This window comes from Astatotilapia calliptera, chromosome 7 (assembly GCF_964374335.1).
Source record: "Astatotilapia calliptera chromosome 7, fAstCal68.1, whole genome shotgun sequence".
NCBI lineage: Eukaryota > Metazoa > Chordata > Actinopteri > Cichliformes > Cichlidae > Astatotilapia > Astatotilapia calliptera.
In genome coordinates, this window is record NC_137428.1 from 20696018 (window position 1) to 20709289 (window position 13272).

Consider the following 13272-nt stretch of genomic DNA (forward strand, 5'->3'; position numbering starts at 1 on the left):
TACTCTGCTGAGACAGCCATGAGCCCTGTGAGATGCTGTTGTATATCTATGAAACAGTTTATAAAATCAGAAGTGCTCTGATGACCCTCAAAAGCAGTTCAAGGATGACACAAGTAGAAGCATCTACTAAACAGGTACCATTACAGTATAATTAAATATATGTAATCCTGATTTCATTTAACAAATTTGTAAACACTTTATCTAAAATGTATGTTTTTGTAAATACTGCTGCATGATTGTGATTAGCTTCATTTCTGTCCATTAATTGATTTTTAACTTATAGTAATCTGATCATTTTTATCAGGTAAAATTACAGATATGTATTTAAAGCATTTACTTAAACTGCAGATCTCTCAGTCTCCTCAAAGTCCTGATGTGGAAAGGCAAGAGCCATGTACCTCAGTGGAGCAGGTGGGGAAGGATAATGAGCAGCAATCAGTAGGACACTGTAGCCGGGAGGTGCAGGTGCCCCCGTCACCCGCAGCAAACCACAACCAGGAAGAGGTTGCAGACGATGACAGATTTGGCAGTCGTGTTTACCTGTCAGGTTAGAAATGCAAACTGTATTTGTTCTTATTCTAATAAACAGCACAGCCACACACACAGAAAGAAATATGACACATCTTATTTTCACACATCTTTCGATGTCCCTGCAGAAGTCCTAGAATCATTCATGGCCACTCGGGAAGCCATGCAAGTGCAGCAGAATGTGACAGTCTACGAGTCATTCGGCACTTCCACCCTTCAGAGCAGCGTGGAGAGCCCAGTCAGCCCTGAGGGAGAGCCTGATTCCAAGCAGCAGTGGGAGAAGAATGGGGAATCTGAGGAAAGCTTGTCTTTCCCTGCTGTCTGCCATCTGGTGGTGTCCCGATGCCTCTTCCTTCTGCTGGGGGTCAGGCCTGCTTGGGTGGAACCCAGCGAAAGGGAGAACGTTCAGGCTGTGAACACTGGAGGGAGGTAAAGACTGTGGTATGCTGTGTGTGTTTGTTTTAGTGTATTTGTGTTCTGTGTTAGCAGTTTTTGCACTAACTGTCCACAACATCTTTCAGGAAATTGTCGGCAGAATCCCTTACAGTCACTGTCAGTGGAAGAAAACAGGTCAATATTGTACTATCAAAATCTTCTAACAGAATTTGGCTTTACAGCTCTTCATCAGTATTAATGTACTGCTCTTATGTCTCATTTAGTCTGATCAGTCCAAAAACACCTCTGGATCTGCAAGGAATAAAATGGGTAGGTGGAAAGTTCAGATCATCTACTGATTATGTTATAACCTACATTTTCAGGCAGTTCTTTTGTACGCTGTCGTTAAGAGATTGTATAGACACTGATTGTTCTACTAAAAACACAAACCCAGACAGCTCAAGTCTGGGTTTGTCAGGTAAATTATTGTCAGGTAACCCTTGGGAAACAAGACCCAAGTGCTCTTTTGCACAAAATGGGACTTGGAGATTTGTATTTTATCATTTTCTTTAAAAATAACATAAGAATTTGTAGCAGGCAGAATAAATAAAGACTGATCACATTAGGCAAAACATTTTGATCAATATGACAGCCTGACTGTTTTAACTGTTCTGCATAATCTAATAATATTGAATAATTTAATAGCTTGTTGCCTGTCAAGTCAAGATAATATCCAGAAAAAGATGTTAAGAGAATGAATGAGATGTTTTATAGTCCTTCATACAAGAGCCTCTCTTTGCTCTAGGTTTACCTCTGTGTTCTTTGGGGATAATGAAAGATGCTTGGGATCGCCTGCGACAGTGCATCAGCCCATCCAGCACCATGTCCCACTACAGCAACAACACTTTGCCTATTCTTAACCAGATGTTTCATTTTGTCTATGGAAGCCTGCCCCATTTATCGCCCTCCTCAACGGTGTTTTCCCCTGGTCAGAGTTGTAGTCAGGCAGATCCAAAGTCTATTACTTTTGCCATTATGCAGCAGCAACAGCGGGCTGAGGTAATTCAAATCTTTCTTTTATATGACAAATTATTAATTGATGCTGTTTGTTGTGGGCCCGAAATGGTGTTCTGTAAGGAACTTGAAAGTCTCTTATGATCTACAAACTCTGTCTGTTTTGATCAGATGCGGCTGGAGGCCTTGTGTCAGATGTCAGCCTTTCTGTCTAAGATGGAAGAAAAGAGCTGTGAATCCACAGCATCCAACCCGTTTCCTGCTTTGCTGCAGTCTGTGCAGCTGCAGTTCCTGTCTGGATGCTTTGCCTTAGGAACACAAATCATTGGCTCCCACTCTGCTAATTATGAGACTCAGCACTACATGGTACATCTTATAGCTATATGGAAAGACGTTTAGAAGTAATGAATATGCTTTCTAATCTGGATGGAGAAGAGAAAGACACTGAAAATTGTAACCATGCTTCATTTGGCTGTCTTTTTCCCCCCCTCTTTTCTCAATGCAGTGTGGCACACATTCAGCTTCTTTGGATACACAGAGAGACTTACAGTCTGCAGCCCACACCTTCTACCAGCAGGTGGTGCGTGTTCTTAAACAGAGAGTCCTGTTTGAAAGAAAACATCCAGGTAGGTTTTTTCTTACACAGTGTTGCAGTGTTTAGGTTTTAATATATATTTGATATTTATATTTAACATATTGTCTCTGTCACACTCAGGTTCTTGCCAGCACCTTCTTCTTGCCACAATGTTTGCACTGAATTTCCGTTACCAGCCTGTGGATCTGGTGCTAGTCATCAAATGTGGCATCCTGGAAATTCTTTCCACGCTGACCAACAACAGCTGTGTGCTGATCAACCAGGGCTGGTTTGCAGCTACAGCGTCTGGATCTATGCTATTGGGTGGAGCCGTGAGGCTCGCTTGTGCCCGCCTGCTTCAGATATTGACTGTAGCTGCAAGGTGAGAATGAAGAGGTTATAAAAACATAAATAAATAAACAAAGTATATATAAATTACTAATTATTTTCTTTTCTTTACCCTTGTCTAAAATTTTCATAAAAATTTAACCTGTGCTTATAGCTCGTGTGAGGATTTGCTGCCTATCGATGTATCCCAGGCCCTTATGGAGGTGATGTGTGAGCAGCTCCAGAACATCTTGTACAATTTCCACCAGCAACAGATAGCAGAGATGGGAACAGCCGAGAAAACCGATGTGGAGTCCTACACAAATCTAGTCGGTGGGGCAAATTTAGAAATAATAAAGGGTGGATATGGCATTTGTAAAACCATTAAATCAAGTCACCCCTCTGAGCATGTTCTTCCTTCTCTTTATGTTGTTTTAGGAGCAGAAAACAGCAAAGTAGTTGAATCCCAGCTTGCAGATTTCTTGGTGTTTCTGAGGCGTGTACTGTCATTAAGAGTAATGAAAAGACTTTCTACATTTATAAGATGGATCGATCCACTCATGGCCATTATTTCACACAAGTGCTCTTTAGGTAAGGCATATTTAAAAAAACAAACAAAAAAATCTGTGTTAATACTGTTAAGACTGCACTTTGCTTTTAAAATGAATATCACAAAACTCTACTCTTCAGGATCTCCACGCTTCCAGAACCTCCGCACTAAGCTTCTGACCTTCCACGTTTTAGAACGACTGTTACCTGCTTGTTCTGAGCCCGTTCACATTGAACAGGTATGATGTAAACATGTAAATATAGTAAATGCAACAATTGAACAAAATAGGTCAAGAATACTTGAGTGTTCTGAACAGTACCAAGTTGGCATGACATGTTAAAGGTGATGAATGCAGGATTACCCACTTGTATTTTTCCCTGTTTTCTTGTAGATTGTTAAACAACTCTTTCAGCTCTTGTCTGTTTATATGTGGGAGGAGCCTCTAAGTCAGAGCAACCATGAAGAAATGCCTGAAAAAGACAAAGGGGTAAGACATTATGAACACCATGTACTGCATTACATATTAATAAAGCAGCAGCTTCTTATCGGCTCATCTTAAGCATGTGCACTTCTCTGTATGTCTCACTTATGTTTTATTATTTGTGTTTTTACTGTGATCTGAAGTGATAGGAGTCATTTTTTGTTTTTTTTAACTGTCCTTTCCCTGCACTGTAGACTGATAACCTTTTGAGAGAAACGGTTACACAAAATAATACTACACACCCTTAAACTTGTGTGTTTTTATTTGCTCGTGTTTTATACTGTCTTGATTTGCAGAAAAGAAATCATGTCTGTTGCATAAACAATCCTCATCTTTGTATTTAAAACATTAGATCACATTTGAGTATTTTTGCAGTCTATTAAATTTTTCATCCAGCCAAACAAAAGCCACATAAAAATGTCAAAAAGTGCCTTCACTTTTTCTCTGTTGAAAATAGCCAAGGATAGCAGTAATCCAAGAGGAAATGCTGTTTACGGCAAAATGAAATGCTTTCCTGGCAGCAATGAAACTGAAAACAGTGGGGCCACTCGATGGAACAGATGGGCCTGTTCTCTGTGGTAGGCTGAGATGAAAAGTGTCAGAGGATAGTAATGTACAAGTAGGATTAATTATCAAAATTATTACATCAGGATTGTGAAATGAATTTTAATAATTCAAATAAAACTAAACTCTGTAATGTTTTATTATTGTATTTATTATTTCATGAAAATGGGATTTTCCTGTCTTTGTTTAATTTCAGTTTAACTTTCAGTCATGTACTTCTAGTTTTTTTTTCAAAATTCTATTTTATTTTATTTTTTTAGAATTAATGTGAGATTTCTGATTTGTCTTAGTGTGTTGTCCACAGCAGTTACCACCCTCTGTATGCAGAAACACTTCATCGTTAACATCTTTTCATTGACACACATTATTTTGCAATATTTGCTTAAGATTACTTTTGCAGAGGAGGTTATGTTTTTAGTAGAGTTTGCGCCTGTGCGTGTCACTCTATGAACACAATAGCTCGAAAACTTTGGAATTCATTCTGATAAAGCTGCAGGGGTGTAGAGGGGTCATGTTAACAGTCCATTGAAACTTCACCTCTTGGTAGAAACGTTTTTTAAAAAGCCTTAAAACTTCCATTCTTCCAAGTGTGATGTGTATTGTCAACATACAGAAAGTACTGTTTAAAGATTTAAAATATCATGTCGCATTTGACTTCTGCGCTCTCCTTGTTGAGGTCAGTGGCTTAATCCGAAGGTCAAAGTTATAATAATGCTATGTAACGTTATATATAAACATTAATTTGGACCTCTGACCTCTTCTTCAAGGTCTGTCTTTAAAGTCTGTGGATCTTTAAGACTATCCGTCAGATTTTACTGCCTCTCTTTGTACTGGCAATGTTTAGGAAATGATACTGGAGTATGTGGTTTCCAAATACCACATTGTAGTTTGCACCACAACAAAAAGATTTGACCTCTGATCTTACTTTTACATTTCACATCTGCCTGTATTTCAAGTTGATCCCAAAATGATTTTTTTTTTACTCCACAACAAACTTCTGTAAGTGCAATTAAGAAGAACAAAGAAAACAACATTAATATATAAATTAAGTGTTTAATACATAACATACATGTTTAATATTTTATCAAATGTTTAATTATGTATCAAATCCATTGTTTCGTAGAATCCTGGCAGCAATGATGAATGTATTCCCATTGGAGATTTTTCCTTTGACCCACACAAACTAATGTGCTGTTCTCTGGAGAGCGGGAACATCCTCTCACATGGTTCTGGAGGGAAAGGCTACGGTTTGGCAACCACTGCCATTAACTCTGGCTGTTTTATATGGAAGGTGAGTACTAGTTTACTCTGTACATGGACCACAATTACACAGTTCAAAGTTTGTTATATTAATTGTAGTTTATAAATTAGAATTTACCACACTATGCCGCTTCTCTCCACAGTTCTACATTACCAAAGAGAATAGAGGCAACGAGGGAACGTGTGTTGGTGTTTCTCGCTGGCCAGTTAGAGATCACAACCACCATACAACTACAGATATGTGGCTGTATCGTGCTTATAGTGGCAACCTTTACCATGGAGGGGAACTGGTGCGCACACTTCCCTCCTTTACACAGGGTGACACCATCACCTGCATCCTGGACATGGAGGCTCATACTGTATCATTTGCTAAGAATGACAAGGTTTGGTCAAATATTTACTGTCAGTATTCCTCAGATTGAGTCCTGTGCTCTTGTTTAATCTTTGTCTGCCTGTTTTCTTTTTCTTTTAGGAGCCAAAGTTGGCATTTGAAAGTGTGGTCGCTAATGAACTATATCCTTGTGTGTTATTCTACAGCAGTAACCCTGGAGAGAAGGTACTCGGTGTACTGCACAGATTTATTATTTATTTGAATCAGATTTATAATAAGCATGGGCAACGTTAAATATCTGGAAACACAAGCAGCTACGCATACAGGCTTTGCCCTAACATCATATTACTGGATAATTGCTGCACTGGGCTATACATGGAAAAAACTTGTGTTGTTTCACATACTGCACAATATGTTTCAAAAATATTTTGTACTGCAAAACCCCCCAAACACGTGAAATTCTGTACTCGTCACAGGTGGCTCTGAGTGATCTCCAGATGAGAGGCATGCCCAGCAGTCTGCTTCCTGGAGACCCTCTCTGCAGCCCCCGGGCTACTGTGCTACTCGAGTCAACAGTGCATCTGCTGCGTCGGCTCCACCAGTGTGACCAGTGGTCCCCGCACATAAACCAGTATATTCATACCCACCTGGAGCTCATTGGTCCCCTGCTGAGAGAGGATAACTCAGGAAACTTCAGTACAGGTCATTTACCCCCTTAAATAGTGATTCTGCCTCTGTTTTCTTTTAGGTTTTTAATCTTTTATTATGATAGGACAGTGGGGAGAAGACAGCGTGCTCAGCGGTCACATGTTTAACTTGCTCGCTTTTAAACACACCTAACTTAGGTTTTCTTTAAAAAGTTAAGTAACACTTTGCTAGTATAGAAAACTCTATTCATCTGTCTGTATTTATCTGTAAGGAGAAAGACTGATGGGCATTAATTCAGATATTACAGTGGTCCCTTATCGCGGGAGTAACGTTCCAAAAATAATGCGCGATAGGTGAAATCCACGAAGTAGCCAACTTTATTTTTTTACAATTATTATAGATGTTTTAAGGCTGTAAAACCCCTCACTACACACTTTATACACTTTTCTCAGACAGGCATGAATATGTTCACACTTTTCTCTCTTGTTCAAACAGTCTCAAAGTTCAAACCGTAGAAAAATAAGTCCAGTATTATAGAATGAAACCAAAGGAACCCGCAGGGACAAAACATTTCGTGGACATTGTTGTGTTTGTTGGGTAGAAAACTTACAAACATACAGTACAGCACTTCAGAGTCACACTGCTAGCAATCGAAGATTGTAAATTTGACAAGTTGAACGCATTCTGTACTGTACAAGAGACACAGCACGAGATTGGCTGTAGACCATTGTCAATCAATCAAGACGCAGAACACAGTGCGCTGGAAAAACCCCAAAAAATAAAAAATAACCATGGAAAAGTCCATACAAAAAAATCCGAGAAACAGCGAGGCCGCAAAAGGTGAACCGCATTATAGCAAGGGACCACTGAATCTGTATACAAATGTAGTGATGTACACCAACTGCAGTATTAATTAATCTTTAAACAAGCTGCTTTCCCCACACTGGTCTATTTATTTATTTCAAAATAATACTAACCCCTTATATTTATGCTTTATTTGTAACTTTTTTGTCCTTATTATCAATATTCACTTGAAGTCCATTTCACTTGTTTAGGATTTTATTTAGGTTTAAGGATTCATGATCAACTTGCAGTGGGATACCAGGAGTGTGTGGCACTTGTTTGCCAAATGGATGTTACGCTTTGTTTTACTGTCAGTGTCTTATGTTCCTCTGCAGGCCTCAGTGCGTCACACAATGAGAAGGAAGAGAACGACAAGGACCTGACTGGTGATCACACAAAGGACGTGCTGTCACACTGTCGGTGTCTGTCTGAGGCCAAGCTGGCTGCTCTTTGCACTGAAGTGTGGCCGGTATTTGCTCTGATTGGAGGAGTCGATGGCGGTCTCCGTGCTGGAGGCCTCTGCCTGCACAAACCCAGCGGGCGTCGAGCTATTCTTCTCGGCATTCTAAAGGAAGGAAGCTCTCTCGCCAAGCTACAGTGGGAAGAAGCAGACCTCTCTGTCAGGTATTACAAAATGAGATCATATTCCCACTTACTTCTGATGAATTTATTTCTCTTTTTCGTAAATGACGATTCTCATTAACCTCCATGAAATGATTCTTATATTTTCTTGTCTTGGTCCTTTCAGCATGTGTATGATTCTACTCTTTCCCTTTCTGTTAGTTTGTTTTTCACTCTCTCTACAGTCTAACATTTTTACTTTATTTTCATCATTTAGCCTGCTGATCTTACTTTTTTTTTCTTGCTTCTTCCTCTTCATTCTTAAATCCATTAATCCCTGTTGAATCCGTCCTGGTATCACTCCATGCTGTATCTGTGGGTTCTTCCCATCCTTCCCAATAACTAAGCTCCATGAATTCTTGGTCACCCAGCGACACGCCGATCATCTCACTGGATCCCTGTGACATATCCTGCTGTGATGTCACCCGCCTGGGAGGCCTCAAACCAACAGTGTTGTTAGATCTGATTTATTTGATGGGGCTACTGGAGGAACAGGGTTGGCTAGGTGCTCACGTGCCCCCGAGAAGGAAGTACTCTGGGGAGAACATCAAAGAATACCTGGATAAAGACATACAAGATGATGTCACGTGGCTGACAGAAAATGAAAGGAAAAGGGAGCAAAAAGATGAGAGTGTCTCGTCACCATCCTCAACCAAAGATGCAGCAAAGATCACTGACCTGCAGGAGTTGACCTCTCAAGCTCAGCCTCTGCAGACATTCCAGACTTCCAGAATGGATGCCTTTGCACTTGAACTTAGGGCACTCAGAGTGTCATACCTTCTCACTGGAGGTTTGAAATCCCTGACTGTCATTTTTAGCTGTGAGAAACTGTCAGATCTGCTTCTAGTGCCAAAACATGAGCCCCCCAACTCCTCGGGGAGTTCCCTGTCCAGTCCAAACTGTGACCAAGCTAAAGCCGGCAGTAAACAGTGGGATGAAAGTGCTGAGCTGAGATCGGTGCTGCAGTATGTGGTGCAGAGCATGGTGAAGTGGGCAGTCAGACACTGCCCCATCAAACAGACTGTGTCTCTTGCTGATTTGGAGAGAGTTCAAGTCATGATATACAAGGGAGCTGTTAAAGGACTGCAGGAGGACAAAGACAACAAGGGTATGTCAATGTTTATATTCACCAGACAGAAAACACTTCATAGAAAATATATAATGCAAAACCTACATGCTATAAATATTTAATCATTAAGCCTTAATAAAAGACCATAGTTACTATGTTAAACAGACTATAGCTACAAGGTAAAAAACTATTGTAGTATGTTAATGATCACTGTTCAGACCTAATATATATTTGTATCTTAACTTTGAATTTTTCTTATGATGACCTTGACCCGGTTCTACTGTTAGACTTGAAGTTTACCCGTGCTTGTCACCACTAATTTGAAAAAATAAATAAATAGAAACATTTGTATAGTAAGAAACTTGGAGTCATAAAAACCTTCACGGTTTCTTTTCCTGCAGAATCAGGCCACCACTTGTCTTCTCAGCCCATCTCCAAGTCCTCGAGCTCTGTGTCCTTGTACAGCGTGGGCTCCGAAGGCACTGCTGTCTTTGGCCAGTCAAACAGAGCCTCTGCCTCATCCTCTAACACAGATTTGGCATCCTCTCTTCCAATAAATCTTCAGGCTGACAGCCTTGATAATTTTAACCCTTTCCTTCCCATCAGCCTCCTCCAGTGAGTATAAATTGTGACAAATATGTTATTTTAACTAGGGATGGGTATCGTTTAGGTTTTATCCGATACCAGTACCAAACCGGTACTTTTGAAACGGTGCCGGTGCTTAAAGAATGGAGAACACAAACTTTGTCCAAAAACCTACCATGTTCAGCTGTATTTTTGTAAAAAGATAACAATGTTAGCCTTTTCTGCAGCTATGGGGCATATATGGCATCACTCTTGGCTGGAAGCAGTGCTTAAACAATGGAAAAAACACAAACTTTATCCAAAAACTTCTCATGTTTAGCTGTTTTCCACTTTTTTATTTTAGCCTTTTTGGCCAGGGTGAAGGGAGTATCTGCCATCAAACAAGAAGACAGCCGCGTGTAACTACGAAGGTGTTTGCTAGTTCACCTTACATGCATTAATGTAATAACGTGGTTAGCCTACTCAACGTAAATTACACACGAACAACATTAAGCTACTCACGCAGAGAAGAATGGCTGCTGCTGCCATCATCATCTGTCATCATTTCTGCTACACTGGCAGGGCTAGGGGCCAGGACTCTCCTCTTCGGGTTCCCTTTCAGTCGATTCACTCGGTACAACACATAAGTATGGGATATCACGCCCTCGCGTGTCCTGGCTGAAGAAACCTTTATTCACGCCTTTACGGCAGATGACGTGTGATGACACGCGCAAGGCCCCGCCCGCACATATAGCCGCTGCCATCACCGTCATCCCTCAGTTCTTACGCTCTTCACCTCGCTGAGAACACCTCTGCTGAGTTGGGCTAGCTAGCTACTGCTAGTTAGCTCCGTTGTCTGCCAACTTGAACCTAGCTTAACTGCCCCTGTTGGTGTTAGCCTCCACCGCCCAGCTGGTGCGTAGGCTGCCCGCGGAGCGCTATTTTCAAGTTTTTCTTGTGCAGCGTTTCGCTTTGCGTTTTGGGAATGGACTCCAAACCGAAGCGAGCAAAGCAGAAATCTTCTGTTCGCCCCTGTCCTCAGGGATGTGGTTTCTCTTTGCACGACAGCGACCAGCACGATGCCTGCCCTGTCTGCCTGGGGATCGTCCACGCTAGGAGAGCGTTGACGGAGCCCGAAGCTTGTGCGTTTTGTCGCCAGCTCCGACGCTCGACCCTGGAAAGACGGGTGACGTTTGTGGAAAGAGTGCTGGGACGCTCGGCTGTCGCACGGCATGACCCTCTTCTTTCCGAGTCTGGAGCCCCGGCTTCGTCCGAGTCCGACGACGAAAATTTTCAGGTCGATGTCCCCGCGATTAGCTGGGCTGACCACATGGAATACGTTGACGGGTTAGCCGATGACGGACCGGAACCATGCAGGAGCGCTGACGGGCTTCAGCCTGGGTTGAAGCCCGCCAGCGCTCCCCAGGAAGACGATGACGTGCTGGACATCGGCCTGGACATCCATGGTTTGTCGGAGGATGAGCAGGAGAGCTCATTGTCGACCCAATATGCCGCCGCTGCTGCGCCGGTCGGCCACGATGACACCTCTCTTTTCTCCCTGTTTCGCCGTGCCGCTGAGAAGCTGCAGGTGGACTGGCCCTCTCCTCCACCAGCTCGGAAGCCGTCGCGGTTTGCGGGTTTTTTCCTTCCACCGGAGCCCGCAACGGCCAAAAACTGCCTCCCCATGTTCCCAGACTTTCTCTGCGAGCTAACAGCGTCATGGGACAAACCTCTGTCTACCCGCGTCACTGTGCCCGGCTATGGACAGTACATGGAATTGGACGGCGCCGAGGGAGCTGGTTTAGCTAACCCACCCCCTATGGAGCCGTCTCTGGCTGCTTATCTGGCCCCGTCCCATAACCATGGTGTCGGTGGCCCCGCAACTCTGCCGTCCAAGCACTGCAGATTCTCGGCCTCGCAGCTGGAGAAGATTTATCGGGCTCAGGCCGGCACCGCTCGAGCCATGAGCTCCGTCACCATGCTCCAGACGTACCAAGCAATGTGCCTGGCGGAGCTTGGATCGCTGGTTCCGGAGGACAGCCCGCTGTCACCTCTTCTTAACGAGGTTAGAGTCACCACGGATTACATCCTCCGTGCGTCTCGCTGTGCAGCGCTCTCCCTGGGCAGAGGGATGGCTTCGACAGTGGTGGCGCAGAGGCACCTGTGGCTGACCCTCTCCGACGTCCCTGATAGAGACAGAGCTGTGTATCTGGACGCACCAGTGTCTGCGGCTGGGTTATTCGGACATTCACTTGAAGCCATTCAGGCTAGATTCGATCTGAGGAAGAAGCAGACGGAAGCTCTGCGCGACATCATCCCCAGACGCCAGCCCCAGCCCAAGCCCACTGCTAGCTCTCACAGGCCCGCCGCTCCTCTGACAGCTGGCAAGAGACCGGCGCCCACTGCTGGAGTGGGAGGGCCGCCGGCGAGAGCACGTACTCCGGCCCGAGCTCCACGCCAGTCGGCCTGGGGCAAAGGCCCTCCCCCGGGCCCCCGACGGGACCCGACGCCCAGGAGGAAGAAGCCTCAGCCCTCCTAGCTGTGATTGCGAGTGGGGAAGGGATCCGGCAGCAGGGAGACGCTGCTCTTACCCCTCTGTTGCCGCACAAGAGGTGCCGCTTAAGTTCTGTTCAGGTTGTCAGCCCCAGAAGGCGCTGCACTTCCCTATCGCGGTCTCCCAAGCACATAACCCCTGCACACGGTTCAGATGTGTTGAATGTTCAAGCGACCACATCGAGTGTTCCCGCTGTTTTTCATTGTTATGCCCCGGAAAAGGTGCACCCAACAAAATGTATAAATGTACATGTTCCCATGTTGCAATCAATAAAGAGTGTTGTTTACTCTCAAACAATCTCAAATGCTCAACCTGCAGGCGAAATGAGCCAGGTCAGGCAGGGGATGCAGTCCCCTGCAGACACACTGGGGGGCGACGGCGCCCCGCCGTCAGTGCTGCAGGCCAGCCGGCTGGCTGCTCACTTCCCTCAGTGGCGCGCTTGCGCCCCCTCTCCGTGGGTGCTGCAAACCGTTGCCATGGGTTACCGGTTGCAGTTCCGGGTCAAGCCGCCTCGTTTCCAAAGAGTCGTGAACACGATTGTCAACCCCGAGGCAGCCTTGGTACTCAGAGAGGAAATACAGGCGCTATTACAGAAGAGAGCAATACGGGTGGTCCCCGCTTCGGAGACGGACAAAGGTTGGTACAGCCGTTATTTTGTCATTCCGAAGAAAGGGGGAGGGCTTCGTCCCATCCTCGACCTGCGAGTCTTGAACACGTACCTGCGAACGTACAGGTTCAGGATGCTAACACTCAGACAGCTCCTGAGTGCAGTCGGCCCGGGAGATTGGTTTGCGACAATCGATCTAACAGATGCTTATTTTCATGTCGCTATACACCCGAAACACAGGCAGTTTCTGAGGTTTGCATTCGAGGGCGTAGCCTACGAATACCTAGTGCTGCCGTTCGGGCTGTCGCTCGCTCCCCGCACCTTTACGAAATGTGCCGAGGCAGCGCTAGCGCCCCTCAGGA

General features: G+C 44.2%; 1 protein-coding gene across 5 annotated transcripts in view; it reads left to right on the plus strand.

Moving 5' to 3' along the window:
* LOC113025617 (putative E3 ubiquitin-protein ligase HERC1) overlaps window positions 1-13272 on the plus strand; it is a 48392-nt gene that overhangs the window by 16554 nt on the left and 18566 nt on the right. For 4 of the 5 annotated variants that reach the window (XM_026173550.2, XM_026173554.2, XM_080304174.1 and 1 more), the window contains 20 exons: window positions 17-134; window positions 349-547; window positions 657-957; window positions 1050-1098; window positions 1188-1233; window positions 1709-1962; window positions 2089-2283; window positions 2423-2543; window positions 2633-2873; window positions 2994-3151; window positions 3257-3409; window positions 3509-3606; window positions 3760-3855; window positions 5537-5704; window positions 5817-6056; window positions 6146-6229; window positions 6481-6706; window positions 7831-8119; window positions 8464-9224; window positions 9587-9800. In XM_026173550.2, coding sequence (XP_026029335.2) covers window positions 17-134; window positions 349-547; window positions 657-957; window positions 1050-1098; window positions 1188-1233; window positions 1709-1962; window positions 2089-2283; window positions 2423-2543; window positions 2633-2873; window positions 2994-3151; window positions 3257-3409; window positions 3509-3606; window positions 3760-3855; window positions 5537-5704; window positions 5817-6056; window positions 6146-6229; window positions 6481-6706; window positions 7831-8119; window positions 8464-9224; window positions 9587-9800 — 4011 coding nt within the window. The remainder of the gene's footprint in view (window positions 1-16; window positions 135-348; window positions 548-656; window positions 958-1049; window positions 1099-1187; window positions 1234-1708; window positions 1963-2088; window positions 2284-2422; window positions 2544-2632; window positions 2874-2993; window positions 3152-3256; window positions 3410-3508; window positions 3607-3759; window positions 3856-5536; window positions 5705-5816; window positions 6057-6145; window positions 6230-6480; window positions 6707-7830; window positions 8120-8463; window positions 9225-9586; window positions 9801-13272) is intronic. The other variant, XM_026173555.2, reaches the window with a different exon arrangement.